This window comes from Gavialis gangeticus, unplaced genomic scaffold (genome assembly GCF_001723915.1).
Source record: "Gavialis gangeticus isolate Ggan-Ray unplaced genomic scaffold, GavGan_comp1, whole genome shotgun sequence".
In the NCBI taxonomy this organism is placed as follows: Eukaryota; Metazoa; Chordata; order Crocodylia; family Gavialidae; genus Gavialis; species Gavialis gangeticus.
The window spans coordinates 129,672,819-129,689,964 of record NW_017729032.1 but is presented as its reverse complement, the minus strand read 5'-3'; the positions used below and the strand labels follow the sequence as shown (position 1 = coordinate 129,689,964).

The 17,146-nt window shown below is 40.4% G+C and overlaps 2 protein-coding genes across 4 annotated transcripts in view; one reads left to right on the top strand and one right to left on the bottom strand.

The window, feature by feature from the left end:
- Nucleotides 1-2,927, top strand: part of METTL21C (methyltransferase like 21C) — a 21,346-nt gene extending 18,419 nt beyond the window's left edge. Inside the window, exons 4-5 of the mRNA XM_019524792.1 lie at nucleotides 1,429-1,546; nucleotides 1,811-2,927. Coding sequence (XP_019380337.1) covers nucleotides 1,429-1,546; nucleotides 1,811-2,205 — 513 coding nt within the window. The 3' untranslated portion in view covers nucleotides 2,206-2,927. The remainder of the gene's footprint in view (nucleotides 1-1,428; nucleotides 1,547-1,810) is intronic.
- Nucleotides 2,598-17,146, bottom strand: part of TPP2 (tripeptidyl peptidase 2) — a 97,702-nt gene continuing 83,153 nt past the window's right edge. For 2 of the 3 annotated variants that reach the window (XM_019524788.1, XM_019524789.1), the window contains 2 exons: nucleotides 6,913-7,032; nucleotides 2,598-3,517 (listed from right to left, as the gene is read on the bottom strand). In XM_019524788.1, the coding sequence (XP_019380333.1) occupies nucleotides 3,428-3,517; nucleotides 6,913-7,032 (210 nt within the window). In that variant the 3' untranslated portion in view covers nucleotides 2,598-3,427. Of the gene's footprint in view, nucleotides 3,518-3,591; nucleotides 3,743-6,912; nucleotides 7,033-17,146 lie in introns of those variants that run through there. The other variant, XM_019524790.1, reaches the window with a different exon arrangement.

The window sequence follows — 17,146 nt, the reverse complement described above, 5'->3', positions numbered from 1 at the left end:
TATTTTCATTGTTTTCTGTATGTGAGAGAAAGGTGGTGTTACTTGCCCTCATTTGCTAAATACAAACTGGCTATTCTGTAGAGACTTGATCTTGCTCATTTGATTCTGGGTACAAACTCCTAGGCAATCTTTCCCATCTGAACAGGATAGTGATCTCTGAATCTAAATAAAGAAATTTAAATTTAGCAATTTAAATTAAGAAGTTAATGAAAAATCATCTTTAGATTTCTCTTCAGAACTGAAAGTATGGGAAGAGATATATAGATTTAGTATTTTTAAAGACTGTACTTGCAGAAGCCTTGCTTGGCCCTTGGCTTCTCTTGTGCTAAGATTTTAAAAAGTACAGTACAACCTCATCATAACAATTCTCCATAAGACTGGGAAAAAGGTGCATTAAAAAGAGGATGTTTACTGCAATATTAGTCAATTTGCTGCATCAATTACATAAAAACAAGTTTCTGCCACTTGGATTGTTTGAAATATGGGTTTATTATAAACAGAGCTCATTAATAATGATAGTATTGTACTTTGGAAAGCAGCCTTCATGGGGAGGGGAGGGGGGAGGTTCAGAACCGATGGAGAAATGATAAACATTTCACACTTGTTTTCACAATTTACAGTGAAGACGGACAAGAATTGGCATTCTGTTCAGGAATCTGATCCATCTAGTGATCATAACAGATCACAGGAAGCATCAGGTTTCATCTCAAAACAGTATAAAAAAAGGAAAAGTATGTGCCTTCAACCTCATGATCCTTGTTGGATCTTGCAATAAATCAGATATCCGCATATGGATGAGAACTCCCAAGAAAAATCTAGATGATGCATACATAGCGCAGGGGATAATCCTAGTTAGAGATTTAACGTGGGCCCAGATAGATGGTCTAAAAGGTACTGTTTGGTCTTGCAGATCTAAATTTTAGCATCTCCTGAGATTGCTAAGAAAGCAGTTCTTAAATACTGTACTGAAAAGGTGTCATAGGTTACTGCCCTTCCTCCTGTACTGCAGCACAAATTACCCAACTAGGTTCACCTTATCTCTGATTGATGAAGGTCAAATTTAGATCAGAATCTCTAGAGCAGCCATAGTTTCATAATGTTCCTCTGCAGCACGTTTGATTGGCAATTAGAACTTTTTTTGCAACTCAAAGCCTTGTTTTACCTTCAAAACAAAAAACAATTTATCTTCACAATGTTGCTTTTGTACTTAGAAAGAAAACTCTCCTTGCCCAGACTGATTGCATTCAGTTCTAAAATTACTTAGAAGTTAAATGAAGGCAAAAAAGACATGTATATTTTAAAGGGAAACAGCTTTCCTTTTGGTGGAGGTTAAGTTTTTTTTTTAACAAAAATATTTTTAATTGTTTAATGAACTACTGTGCAGTTATTAACTAATTAATGTATTTTATGGGTGTTAACTGTCTTTAGGCATTGGCTTTATCTCAATACCTGGAATCACATCAACATGAGATCAACCTCAGAGACAAAAAAGTTCTTGAAATTGGTGCTGGAACAGGCCTGGTTTCCATTGTGGCCAGTGTACTAGGTCAGTAAATTCTGATCAGTTCAGTATTTCCCGCGTGAGTTGGTGGTTAGGTTAGTTCTATGATGCTGTAGTTTAAACACTGTCACTGCAAACACTTTCAAGGAAAGTCCTTTAAGGAGTACGTCCCCCATTGTGGGGACTGTGGGGGAGATTATTAGCTGAGTGACTAATGACCAATTAATGTAAATTAAGGGAAGGTTATAGGGGGTTAAAAGAATATGTACACAATCACACATGCACTGAAAATTTTCATATTCTCTTTAGGAGCTTATGTTACAGCTACTGATTTGCCTGAAGTTCTTGAAAATCTCAATTTTAATATTTCAAGAAATACACAAAACTTGAACGTACACAAGCCTGAAGTGAGAAAACTGGTGTGGGGAGAAGACCTCAATGAAGATTTTCCTAGACCAACTTACCATTATGATTTGATTTTGGCAAGTGATGTTGTTTATCACCATGCAGCTCTGGAGCCACTGCTTACAACAATGGTGTATTTTTGTCAGCCAGGGACAGTGTTATTATGGGCAAACAAATTTAGATTCAGTGCTGATTATGAATTTTTGGAAAAGGTTAGCAATATATTCAACGTAAAACTACTAGCAGAATTTCCAGAATCAACCATCAAGCTGTTTAAAGTTACAGCAAGGGAGAATTAGAGAGGAAACAATGAAGGGAATAACTGCATTGATTCAACAGTAGCACTTCAAGGTTTAGAACAATCTTAGCTGCGTATTAATACTTAAAAAACTTACAGTTCTGTATTCTGCATTGCAATATATGTGAAAAAGTCAGGCTGTAGAACAAAAGTGATACAGGATAGAACTCAACATCTGATTTATCTCATAAATGTATATGCATCATCTACTCAAACACATTAACTTCATTTTAGCAGTGGTTAGTAACAAACCACAATCAGAAATTTACTTTAAAACTCTGTATGAACTATTAGATATAGCTACATTTTTTAAATGTTTGCATATTTCTATATTGTTTTCAAAGCTGTTCTCTCACAAGTTTCATTTATGTACTCTTGGAGAAACCAAGACAATTTTCAGCATTGTCATTTATTTTTTATTAATTATAAAAATTCCTTTAAAGCATCAGAGTGCACATGGTGTTTTTTGATCTTCAATTCTGCACATTTATTCTGCTGTGTTTTACATTTTTAACATTATTAAACATATATGTATAGCTTTACAATACCTGATTAAGATTTAACTGTCTGGCACTTTTATACAATTATCAGTCCATCCAGATATTCAACTTCATACAGATTTTTGAAAGTTTGCCTGAAATTACTCCAAGATGAAGATTTACAAGAGCACCTCTGCATCAGCAATTCTGAGATAAACATTGTGACAGTTTGAAAGGTTTTTTTTTTAAAAAAAATCAAATGTAAACTTTTATAAACAATACCAGTTAATGATGTTTTGTTATTTTTTATCTAATAAATAAAAATTTAGCTACTCTTGATGTAGCTTTAAGGCCTTCATAAAATGAAAATGAAATTAAGATTAAACATGTTAAAACCCTGTCCACTGTAAAAAATACAGAACTTTTACATGTTTGCAGTTAAAATTAACCATTAAGAATTTAACATGCATGCAAAAAAAGCCTTTTCCAATCATTTTCCAAATCCTTGGCGCTGGCATTTCTAGTACACCCATTGCCAGCAATAGGATGCACGCAAAGGAAACTCCCTGACGTCAGAAGTCTGGTTAACAGGTATTAAGCCACACCGGGGTGCCTTTACTGACAGACACACAATTTAATAATCAGCATTCAGTAACGAATGAAAACATGCGTTCTAATAACAAACTCATCTTTCTATATTCTGTCGATATAAAATCATTTCTTATGTTTACAACAATTGGTATTTCAGAACACACAATAATCAGGTGGATACATGACAGGAAGCCAGTTTTCAGTAAAAGATGCACAATGGGTCCATCCAAGTAGCTTCATTAGCTAAAAAAAAAAAAAGCAGCAGAAAAATTAGGATTCTTTCCTCACTTTGTCATTTATTCCCATTTCATTTTTTCCTAATTCAACTCTTTAAACTAGAAAATGGACCAATGGTAACAGTGTCAAAGGGAGCCACTATCAGAAGTGCAAAAAGTTTATATCAAGTTCCAGAATCACTGAAAGGTTGTTGGTTGTAGCCATGCTGCTCTAAGGACATAGACAGAATCACTGAAATATATAATACAGAATACTTGTAAAGTCTGTTTTAGATTTGGGGCACAAAACAATACCAGGTTTACTGCTGTCCAAATGAACTCTGGGTTTAATTTCCTGTTTACAGGAATAGAAATAGAATTGGTATATAACTCCCAAGGACTCCAAAGTTCTTTGAGTATATATTTTCCAAGGCCACTGAGACATTAAAATAATGGCATGATGGAACTGATCCCTGATCCCAACCATTATGCACCCTGCCAAACCACATGTGCATGGCAGGATACATGGCTGTTGAGACTGGGGACTGATCTCAGTTGCACCATTATTTGAAAGGGAGGCTTGAAACTCAGTTGGGAGTTAGGAAGTTTCCCACCCAGGTGAGCCTAGGGTACCTTCCCCCTCCCTGAGAAGTTTGCTCCCCTCCCCACTACCAAGCCCAGTTGCCCAACTGGGCACAGGCAAGCCTGGCTGGTTGGCTGTCTGACTGTGGAAAGCAAGGCACATTCAGATGCCAGGTCACAGTGAACCCCATAGCTCACCCCAACCCAGCACAGTGCTCACCTTGCCCTGCAGCTCCTGAGAGAGGCACAGTAGAATACAGGAGTTGTGGGGCAAGGCATGCACCACACTGAGTTGCAGGGAGCCCCGTAGCTTGCTGCAACTCAGCACCCTTGCCCAGCTGATGTTCAGCATGCTGAAAACAGTGGTGCAGTCCCATTACAGGGATGCACCATGTGGCTGTCAGGCTGCTAACATGAGGGAGCCCATCAGCTGATGGGCTCCCAGGGCCAGAGGGCCTACCTGCCCTTGGTACAATTTAAGGAACAATGGAAAGCAGCCACAAAAATGTTCCACATATTTATAGAACATTTGTGGCTGATTTCTTTTGTCATGCTAATAACTCCCTGGATGTGTGACAGGATGCATGTATTCGTGGCACGATTAACAGGTCCTAAGTGTAATATCAGGGCCATAAGTTTTTCAGGTGTTAATTATACTGAGTTCACATGCAGATTTAAAGAATCATTTTTTAAACTTACATATGAGCTTGCTGTGTTTCTGAATAGCAGTTTATTACAAGCTAATCTACAGATAGTGGGAAATGACACAAATTGCTTAAAACAGGAATGCTCAACCCCTAGCCTGTAGGTCAGATTTGGCCAATGGGATTCCCCATAGGTCTGAAAACTGGGGAGCAGGGAAGTGATGGCATTGCTCCACTGCTGTCAAATTTCTAGGCCTGTGGGGAGCCTGATGAGCTACACTATGTGGCCTAGCATGCTGCACATGGCATGCAGTGGGGTGTAGGGCCCAATCCAGTCTGCAGATGAGCCCTGCATCTCTCACCTGGCTCATCTGGTTGAGCACCACCAACTTAAAACATGAATCCCATTTCTTAAAATTGAGAGAAAAAGTATTTTATGTGCTAGCCATACCTAGGCACAGAAATACTTATTTAGGCATCTAAATTCAAAGCTGCCTGACTTCTTAAGACAGTGAACACCTGCAACTTGCAGTGTGTAGCTCTAACAATTTTTGCCTCTAAGATCACTGGCAGACACTCAGTTAAAGGTGTGATGGGATCTCAACCTGATCCCAAAAAATTCACTTCTTGTCATGCCACACATGCCAGGCTGGGCATATAATTTTGGGATCAGGGATTACATCCCAATCATGATTTACCTGCCAGTGCACAGAGAACCAGCAAGTTGAAAACAGGGTGCTCAACAACTAGCTCACTGTGAAATCTGGGACTTGAGCTGCATACTTGATTTCTACAAGTCTAGAGCATGGCAATCCCAGATTTAGGCTGCCATTCTTCTTCATTGAGTCTCCAATCCAACCTTTCTATATGGTCCGTTCCCAATAATCTGCACAGGCCACTGCTTGTAGTGTTGGTGTTGCCAGATTTTGTGGGATGCACTGTGGTACTACATGTGGTACTAGGCTGCCATAACCTAATCCCAGGCTCCCTGTACACCCAGATGAGGAAGAACTAGGTGTGCAGCTCAGATGGTTTGTGCACATGGTTTAAATAGGTCTCCAGGATCTGGGAACCTCTCCCCAATCCTGTGGCTCCATCACACTGACTGGCACCTTTAAAAGCTGGGCTGCACATGTGGTTTTTTGACATCCCTGGTACACCTGAACAGGACAGCTCAGGATTAGGAAGAGATGCCTTGATTTAAGGTTCCCTGGGCAACAGGTGTGTCAGAAAACCATGTGCAAGCCAGCTGGGTTGGGAGGAGGCACAGGGTCCAGGAACTGGTTCTATCTCAGCCTAGCTGAGCAGTGTCCCAGACCATGGAGCTACCCCAAGCCAGATCCTGACACTGAACTGAGCATTGGGATCTGCTATGAGCCAACATGCCATGCATTCAATTTAAGGCGCGGCATAAATGAGCCACAGAGGTGTTGCACATTATATATGGAATAATTTTGTGGTTCATTTACTTTTATATCACACCATATATTGACTTGAATGCATGACCAGGTTACTATTTAGGGGTATGACTAACAGGATAATAGTGTCTTAAAATGGGACCCAGGAGCTTTGCCAAGTAGTGGAATGAAGTCAGACATTCTAATCCCTGTTCCAAGGAGCAACCTGACTCTTAAGGAGGAACTGCATGCTACTGCTAGGAAACCCTTTCAGAAGAGGCAGCAGTGAAATTGTTAACCGCAAGCTCTGTGTCCCCATCCAAGAACTAACAGAAGGTGATTATTTCAGAATGAGCAAGTGAAGTGAAGACAATTTTCCCCTTCCAGCACCTGAACGGGAGAACTGAGAGACCAATACAGAAGACCAGAGCTCCCATGAGAAGTCAGAAAGTGTACCCAGGTAAAAATCCTAGCAGATGCCTTCTCAGGACCTCACAGATTCTCCCACTCAAATTTCTTTGAGATCTCTCAGCTAGTGGATTAATCTACCTGGCTAGTAGGTGGCAATGAATTCAATAAGCCCAATTAGAACTTGAGATGCAAACTTCTATTGAATCCAGGGAAGGATTTCAGATTTGAATACTTTTGGATTAAACATCTATCAGCAGCTACTTGATCCAGAATCTAAATGATTTTTCTCCAACTTAATAGTTTAAAGGCATCAAGAATTCAAGTGTCTTAAGAAGCTGTTTTTTTTTCAGAACCATCTATTTAACAAAGAATTACTGAATTGCTCTTACCTGTATGCAGTTTTTCAAATTTTCTTTAGTTGGCTTTTCTTCTGCAAGTTTAGTTGCAAATTTAAGACCTCTCCCATACATTTTATTGACCAATGCATGCTTATAGGCAAATGTTAAAACCTACAGTATGCAAGCAAATAAAATAAAGTTAGAAATCTATGTTACTGCAATATTTAAGTCTTATTAAGGCTTACCACATAATAGTAGCACTGTTAAGATGATAAACAATTTGAAAAAGTCAAAATGAAATGTTTATGATTGGCATGCATTCATCTTTCTAACAAACAGATGAATGAAAGCAGTTACTGAACTTGTATTAAAGCTCTAAAATGAAAGCAACTGTTTCTTGACACCATCATGAACACATTTGACTTCAAAACAATTTAGGTAGATTCAAAAAAATCTCAACTACTCAAACTGTAGCAGCAATCACACGTTCAACTGAACTTCAACTGCACTCCATATGAAATTCACGAACAATCTACATTTTTTATCCCACAGAAACAGAAGTGATATCTGTTTGTGGGACATATATCCCAGTAAATCACAATGTCACTTCACAACAAAACATGAACAAAAAGACAGTGGATGGTATGTACACATACAGTACCGTACATATAAGTATAACAAGCAATGAAGACAAGTAAGCATGTTTTTGCTTAATTCATTAATCCTGAGAATTTGTTTGTTAATATTTAGAACCACACTTGGTGCTGATTATTAGAGTTAAAATATATTTAGAACAACGAGCTTACAATACCATTAGCCACACTGTGACTAAAATATGTAGATGAGCACATTTCTCCACCCCAGAGATGCCAGTGAAATAAATGTGGTTCCTTAGCAGCCTAACCATGAACCTCTGCTGAAGGTTTTGGAAGGTCCTTTAATAGTCACAGCAATTAGTATGAATGCTAAACTAAGACATTTTATCTCTGGTACAGTCTTCTAAAAGCCACAGTTGATATCCTATTTTTTATTTCTTGTGAAAACAAGACACTGGCAAAAATAGGGGAATGTGTCCAAAAGGTTCAAATTATTATTTTTAAGGTAATACAAAGCCTTGATACTTCAATTTATACTGCAAGTTCTAGCCCCTCTTCCAGAGCAATATTTTTCTTCCCTCTTCGCAATCGCTAATCAAATCGAATTTTCACAACTAAGACAACTTATATGAACATCTGATTAAAGTACAGCTAACAAAAATATCCAAACAATATTTTGCTCCACTATCAGAAATGCGTAAAGAATAACCCCACCCCCACAAAAGCCTCTTTGAATACTCATTCTCCCATACCCTTCAAAGATAAGAGCTGACCTAACTTGAGCTCCATGCAGAGTTCGAATGAAACAAATGTACACAGGTCTTTGCAGGATTAGCCCTTAAGTGACTGAACTGAAATAACAGCCTGAAAGGCTGAGTAAACAAGAATGTAAAGATAAAACTCTAAAGTGTGGAGCACTGTCTTGTAATTCTATTCAGCAAACATTCAAGAGAGTCATTTGCACTATACTTCAGTGACCAAATAACTAGTTATTTTTCTGTGGAAGTACTCACTTAAGGCATCATAGGCTCTAAATGCTTTAAGTATACACCAATATGCAACAATGAGCATACAGCACCATTCACAGACATATTTTCCAAATATTGCTATTGGAAAAAATGTTGTTGTATGCTGCATTTTCAATCCAAGGTTGGATATTTTTCTAAAGCAAAAACACATTAGCAAACACTCCTGAACAACTGTTCGGTTGTTCTGTCATTTGATTAAACTTAAAAAAAAAAATTGTATGATCCCTTTTGGAAAAGATGACAAAACCACAAATAAAAGTATAAAATGGTAGATGTATTTGAGCTCTCAGCAAATATAAACATACTGGAAGCTACCTAGCAATGTCACTGCTCTATTAAGAAAGCTCTTACCTGACCCTGCAAGTTTTGAATGGCTATTGAACATCAGTGATTAAGGCAGGAGGAAAGCCACTTGACAGCATTTCTTTCGTAACTGGGCTTCCTAGAGTTTTTGTGGCAAAAAAACAAAGCATTTTACGAAACACCTTTGCTCTGGCCAAATAAAAATGCTGGGACTTTCTAAGAGATTAGGTTAGGTTTTTCCAGTGGATAAAACTGATAAAAAAATAAGGCAAAACGATGTGCCAATCACTATTGGTAGAAGGGAAATACCTGCCTTGCCTTTGGGAACATTAACAATAGAATAAAGGTTAAATAAAGCTAATAAATCAATAAGCACTTCAGAAACTATTAGAATGTGAAGTACTAGACAAACATACAAGCTAAGAAATTTTAGGTTAGCATAAAGAAACCTCATGCTTTAGAATATGCACATGTATGTGTCAAATTAAGTCTTATGGAAAAATTGTAATGTAATAAAGATTTTAATCATGACATGATAGAAGAGTAAAATACTAAACTGTTTTCCAGTATTAGCTAACATTAAAATTAGAAGTTGCATCTGGACTAGGACATGACAAAGCAGGTTAGCAAACAATGCCTTGCTTCAGATTATTATATTATTGAATGATGGGAATGCAGCTGTGATGTTACTGGGTTTTACTTAAGTGCTTTGCATAGCCTCAAAATGTTAATAACAATGTAAAATAACTTGACTTAGATAGCTATAGTAATATAGATTAAGAATTGCCTGAAGAACTTTAAAAAAATATAATGAACAATGATGTAATTAAGGGAGGTCATTCCAGGAGATAGTGTTAGGTCTCATATTCCATAATAGTGAGTGAACGAGGAAACTACAGTTATTGCTACCAAAAAGTCGGAACGTATTTTAAAAGCCTGTAAAGTCTATTTCAAAAGTGACATCTGATATCAAGTAAGCCACCTGACATAATATCTTCAGTACTAATTGGTGAACATCCTTAAATCACCAGCCTCAGATAAATAGATAGATTAAATAACACTGAACATGATGATGTGACTTTATGTTTCTTACGGTAACATCAAGAACACTTAAAATATCAGGTTATGGGTTTGTCAGTACCGTAGCCTATTAGTGACTTTACTCCACCTACTGGTAGAATAATTTATTGCATACATTTTTATAAATTAATTGCAAGTAGTTCTCTGTATTTCAGACCTGGTATTTGAAGTATTCAGAAAGTTTGGATGGTTATTCAAAGTGTATGGGGCCTCTCCCTCTTGTAAAACAAATCAAGTATTTTTTAATTTAACATCTTTACCTCAAATCAATTTCAGCATAGATACTTCTGCATGATCTTTCTTTCAGTAAAACTAATTCTCTTTCTTATCTCAAATGCAACCAACTTGCCCAAAACAGCATCTCTACTGGCTATCAGGCTGCCATAATCTTCCAGTCCAACTTTGCTAAGCTAATGCATACTGTCCTTGTGAACTATTTGTGCCTGCCTCTGACATCACCCAAACTGTTACCAGAGCAAAAAAGGTTTAGATAAAATTCTGATGGGCTTTATATTGAACAGATTGGTAGGGAGTTATTGACAGCATATGGGTTTGGCAGCTGTTTTTGGCAGACCTGGTTGACTCTATCAGATGGAGGGGAGGGGAAGAGGGGGAATCTGACACCATGAACAACATCAGCGCAGACACAAGTTACAGAAGACGCTCTGTTTTGAAACATCTTCATCTGACTCCTCATGCAATAAGGGTTCAGATTTTCTTCTGATCGGCCATTTTTAACTGGTCTGCAGCTGTGCACTTGTGTTTGATCATGGCTATAGGCTTTTTTCTGTGGCTAGATTGAAAATAGCCTGGTATCAGTGGCCACAAAACTCACAATGCACCCACATTTATTATAAGCTTGCACTGTGAATGGCAAAGTTCCCTAGACCTCTACGCTAACGCTTCTAAACATTTGCAGAAGTAATTCAGGCTGTAAGAGCTGTGATACACCTACTCCTAACTGCTGTTAAAGTTCTGTTACACTTGAAATGGTTCCTAGAAAACATGTAAACTTTGAAAGTTCCCTAGAGAAGCCTCCATATGTACGGAGAAAGAAAAAAAACTCACACCTCAAAGCTAAAAGGGCCAGGAAGACCTACACGAAACAACACACAAACCATTTCTAGAGATGCATACATGGGACAGACATCTTGCTGCTGTCCTATAAAAGGAGTTGCAATTTAAAGCCTGTGAACCATAAATAGAAGTTTTACATTAAAATCCTGTTAAATTGTGCCATCATTTATGTTCCATCAAAAAAATCCAAGCATAACCATAACCAAGTGCAAGGATACTGGCATAAAAGCTCTTAAATACAACTGGAGTCCACCATAATTCTCCTTCAAGTGTTAAATTTGAAATAATCTTTGAGGGACAAAGGTTTATTATCCCAGTGATTTTCAACATATTCAGACTCAAGGCACTCCTCAATAGATTCAAGTACCTCTTTTTAGACTCAGGACACCTCTTAGAACATTCTAGTTCAGGGGCAGGCGATTATTTGGGCGGAGGGCTGCTTACCCAGTTTTGGCAGGCTGTGGAGGGCCACATGGGTAGCCCCGCCCCTTGACAGGTGCCCCACCCCTTGGTCACCATCTTGGGACCAACGTCCTAATGTCTTGGGACCAATGGCCCAGGGCCAGCACCACTGGGGCCCAGAGCGGGGCACAGGCTGGCAGGGGTCTGTGGAGCCAGGCTGGGCTGCACCAGCAGGGAGGGGGGAGCTGGCCCAGCTCCATAAAGCCCCTGCCAGCTGGGATCCTACGCTCTTGCCACCCTGCTCTGGGCCCCACTGGCACCAGCCCTGGGACACCGGTGCAGACCCTGTGCTCCCACTGGCTCCCCGCCCACTCACACTCAGTGACCCCCAGCCCTGTGGTACAGGCGGGGGGCAGTGCACAGCCCTGACCCCCCACTCGCCAGCAGGGAAGAAGCTGGTGCTGAGCGTGGGGAAAAGCAGCCCCTCACCTGGCCCATGGCTGGCGCCCTGCGCTGCAGGCGGTCGCAACCTCTGCAGGGCTGTCTGGAGCAGGCACAGGCAGCCTCATGTGGGCTACAGCGTGGGGTGCTGGCCATGGGGCGGGCAAGGGGCCACTTCTCCCCACGCTCAGCACCAGCTTGTAACCCACCCCACTGCCTGGGGGGTAGAAAGCAACCCCTCACCTGCCCCATGCCTGGTGCCCCACACTGCAGCCACGCGCAGCCTGCCTGGGGCTGCCTGTGCCTGCTCCAGACAGCCCCGCATGGGCTGCGAGCACCTGCAGCACAGGGCACTGTCCATGGGGTGGGCAAAGGGCAACTTTTCTCCGTGCAGGGAAGGAGTCCAGGGAAAAGCTGAGCGCGGGGGGGAAGCGGCCCCTCCCCTGCCCCATGCTGCAGGCGCTCACAGCCTGCATGGGGCTGTCCGGAGCAGGCACAGGCAGCCCCACGTGGGCTGCAAGCAGCTGAAGCACAGGGCACCAGGCGTGGGTGGGGAGGGGCTGCTTCCCCCCCTCGCCATGCACTCCTTCCTTGCCCAGGGCACCCCCCAACACACACTTACCTGAGCTTCCCGCGCTGGGACAGCCATGTGCTCCCAACCCAGAAACCACAGCAGGGGCTTCTGGCTGGGGGGTGGGGCTGGCCAGGCCCCGCTGTTGTTGGAGCCCACCGGGCTTCCCCTGGGTCCTATTGCCCTTGGTTCCTGTCATGTTTGACAGGACCCAAAGGGCAGAGAAATATTAATTTTCTACATTTTTTTTTAGGGGCCCTGCAGGCCGAATAGAACGGCCTCATGGACCGGATCTGGCCCACGGGCCGTATTTTGCCCACCCCTGTTCTAGTTCTTAGTTTTCGCTTGTATTCTTTGACTACATAAAATAAAGCAGTTCTTCTGTTGCAAAGAACACAAAAAGATGACAACAGGCCAGAACTTTTTAATACTATGATTTCCTATTTGAAATTCCTGAGTTTATTTTGCGAATCATGTTTGCACATGTAACGATGCTAATATGGCACCATGCAGCGCCCTTGAAGGATCTCAAGGCATCTTGTGGCACACTAGTTGAGAATCAATGGTCGAACTAGAAGATCTGAAATACTACTGAAGATACCTACTACCTTGGTCAACACATACCACTCCAGATAATGCCACAACAGATGATGACAATGAGTGATGCTTCAACGGAACATGGACTTAAATATGTTCTACAGCAACAGAGATGTTGCAAAAGCAATAGAGGGGTGAAAAACAATGGTAAAGCCAATTTAGTAACATATTTAGAAACTGATTCACATAAGAGAGAAAAAATAGTGTAAGCTCATTCATCCATCACTACACACACCGCTCTGGAAAACTGAGAACCCAAAACAAAAAAGCTTGCTCTGGTTTAAAAGAAAGAAAATCTAGGCTTCGTTAATAATGGCTGACACTCTAAACCTATCTTGAGAGGCTACAGTACCTTAAAGAGTTAAAAAATAAATGCATATTAGCTAAGCAACTCTCCAAGCCTATATACATATTTGGTATGTATTCAATCCATCTTTAAAAAAAAAATCTAAACACTTACTGCTTTCAGCACAGTATCTGCAAGCCAAGACCTTTATAGTATGCTCACATATAAATGCACATATAAATTCTCTTTAGTTTGAAAAAGAGAAAGGTGAAGGGTAATATGATCCTTCTAAAATCACAAAGGATGTGGACAAACTGAACAGGGAACTGTTATTCACCAAGTCCCAGAATAGTATAACTAGTGAGCATCTAATGAAATTGATGAACATGAAACTGTCTAGCATACTGGGCTACATGGACTACTGGTCTAACCCAGTATGGCACTTCTTAGGGTCCTCTGTTGCATTACAGTTGCTCTGAACTACTCAAGCAATGCAAACCCACCCTGCAGAATTCTTAGAGATCATATCTGTTGGGAACACTCCTATTCCTCCTGCTTCCTAAATGCAGGGACGATGTCCTAAGTAAGGACATATGGCCATTTGCTTTGGCTTTTCCCAACTGCCAGAAAATGCCACTGGAGTCAGAGATCTAGGCCACTGCTGATAAAACTCCACGGTCCTGGCATCAAAGTTTTCTTTCATACCATGCTGAGCTTATGGGGAGCATGGCGCTTAGCTGGACTCAAAGGGCACACTCTTCTCCCTCCCACCGTCTCAGTAAATAGGCACAAATACTAAGTAACACACATTTTGTTTTGTTAAATAGTCTTAAAAGCTTTATACAAATCAATCTAAGGTTATGTCTTAAGTAAACATATTTTCTTTTTAAAACAACATGGTCAGTAGGGATTTTTTAAATGTTCAAACCTTCAGCTGTTTCTCTTTCAAAGGCATTTTCTTAAAATGTGTTTGTATGGTGAAGTAGAGAGGCTTTACAAGTTTTTAAAAGAAAAAAATAAGAAAAAACATTTTGAAAAACACCACCAACCATCATGCATGCGTTTCCAAAGGGACAGATGTTGATATTATTTCTGAAAAGCTAGACAACTGAACTTGTTTCATGGAACTTTTCAAGGATGACTTGGCCACATCACGGTGAGGCATTTAATGTATTTTCTTGTTTGTCTGCCCATAAATATGAACATAAACAACTTCTACATTAAGAGTTTCCTTGTCAGTCTGTTCCTAAAAGTACAGCAATGATCATTTATAGGGACCTACTTCAACTGTGGCTAGACACAGTTTTTTGTGATGTGCAGAGCTGATTTCATAGGCATTTCACAGAGGCCCTGTCCCTTGCTGTTGGCTGGCCAAGAGGCAAAAAATCAGGCCCCCCACCATGCCCCTTCCTTCCCCCCACACCAGACTTACCAGCTTAACACTGGTCTCTCCAAGCCGCTCAGCTGCATACCAGAATTGGATGGTTATCGGCTGATATGGCTCCTTAAAAGTCAGCCATTGGTATCAGCCCAACAAATATCTATCGGTGCACCCTATTAGAAATACTAAATAATGCTAACCTTGATAGAAAGTATTCATGTTAGTTGTTAAATGCAGCATTCAGCAGCATTGCAGCTGACAACCTCCGTCTCTGCAGTGTTAACACCTATCTGTACACAGAGATCACATGTTTTGCATCCACTGAATTGATTGGAATTGTACGGCAGCGTTTTGCCAAGTCGTAGAAACATGGAAACCAATCAGAAACAGAAGCCTGCGAAGTCACAAAGGCATCTGGTACTCTTTGACAAAGTTCACATAAGGAGCATGTTCATTATCATGCTCTGTCTGCCATCCATGCATTGATTTCAGTAGCTGAGGGTCAAAACTCAGAAAAGGCGACTCATTTGGGTCAAAAAATGGGAACAGCCCTAAAAGAGGCAGCTGGTTATTTAAACCAAAGTGGTAATAACCAATCATACTTGTAGTACTGATTCAACCAATCATACTTGTAGTACTGATTCAACTTCACAGCTATGGTCTGGAACAGTTCTCACAGTGACAGTTTGAAAGTTGTTGTGATGCCAGGTCTTTGATTCAATATAACAAATCCATCAACTTGTTGCGCGAATCAAAGCCTGTTGACTTTTAAACTATGTTAGAAGCTCCATGAATCAGATGGCATTTTCAGCCACAAACTTAGCTTGATCTTCAATGTCACTCTGTCTTAAGAGATTGTGTAGTTTAAGTGTACGCTGTGTTCCCAGTGTGATTTCAAATCTCATCAAACATGAATTTTTGGAAGTATTTACCATTATTTGCATGGTAACAAACTATATTATACAAAGAATTTCACCTTGTAAGCACTGGTTCTGGTGGAAGTGACACAGCTGCATTTAGATCCCCATTTTGATTGGTGATGGACTGCAAATCAAAGCTAACGGCTTGGGCAATGTTTGAATGCTTTTTTAAAAGAGGAAATCAATCTAACCACATCAGGAAAACATGCGCGCCAGATGCAACTCACTAAAGAAGGCATCTATGTATTGCAAGTAGCATGAATTACATTGGGCATCATTCCATGGTGTACACTATAGATTTCATAGACATTAGGGGCTGGAAGGCACCTCACGAGATTGAGTCCAACCCCCTGTCATAGGCAGGAAGTCTGCTGGGGTCAAGTGATCCCAGCAAGATATGCATCCAAACGCCTTTTGAATGAGTCCAGAGAAAGTGCTTGCACCACCTCTTGGGGGAGTCTCTTCCAGACCCAGGACACTGACTGTAAAGGAGTTTTTCCTTATGTCCAGTCTAAATCAGTATTCCAGAAGTTTGTGGCCATTAGACCTTGTTATCCCATGGGGAGCCCTGGTGAACAACTGTTCTCCCAGATTTTGGTACACTCCCTTATATACTTATAGGCTGCCACTAGGAGCTCCCCCAACCAAAGGAAGCTTTGCATACATTGCATTGTCAGATAGAAATGCTAAAATTATGTTAAATTCTAAGCCATAGTTTACAACAGCCCTCATTACAGCTTGTGCTACAGTTGAAAAATAAAACAGAGCTGGTTCAACTCATATTTGTAAGAAAAACAGGTAGGTCACAGTCTGTCCAGCTCAAGTACAAATACAAGTTATGCTGGGCATCTGTTGCTTCATCTGCTACACTCAAAATGGATTTGCATTCCGCCAACCCAGATTTTGTAGACTGAACACGCGAAGCAATTACCGCTGGCAGATAATCCTGGCAAGCTTGTTTGCATATGGCAAACTGCAAGCATTCGGCCCGTGCTTCAAGTAGTCCCTTGATTTTAGGTTATCAATTTTCTCCAAGGGTATGTTGACAGCCATGAATGCCTCCACTAACTCAAATGTAGCTTTTCTTCTTGTTAAACTGCTTTCAGTAGAAGCCTTTCATTTTGTATGTAATTCAGACTCTAAAATGCTGATCAGTGCTGTTTTTCCTCAACATGTGCAGAGTCATGTTGCAAGGTGAACAAAACAATTTACCACCATCTGAACATGGAACTGTGTTATACAATTCTGAACTGAAAAGTATTTTGCTTTTTTGGATTTCTTTTCACTCATCTTCAGACTGTACCATTGCATTTAGTTTCTTAAAAGATGGTGCTGAAACACCTTTGCTTTCCTGACTGGTACCTTCACTTAATCTATGTCGCTAGCTCAGCCTTTCAGCAGCTGTCACTCAAATCATGTACTCTATGGCTGCAGCAATTGCCGTAATTTCTTTGTATTCCAGTTAGCGTTTTTAGGCAGGTGATTTGCAGGAAATCATGGATAACACCATTTTTCACAGCAGTCACTATTTCTTGCAGTTCATTAAAAAAAAAAAAAAAAAAAATCACTAAACCATGATTTAAGTAGGCCCCTAATCATTTAA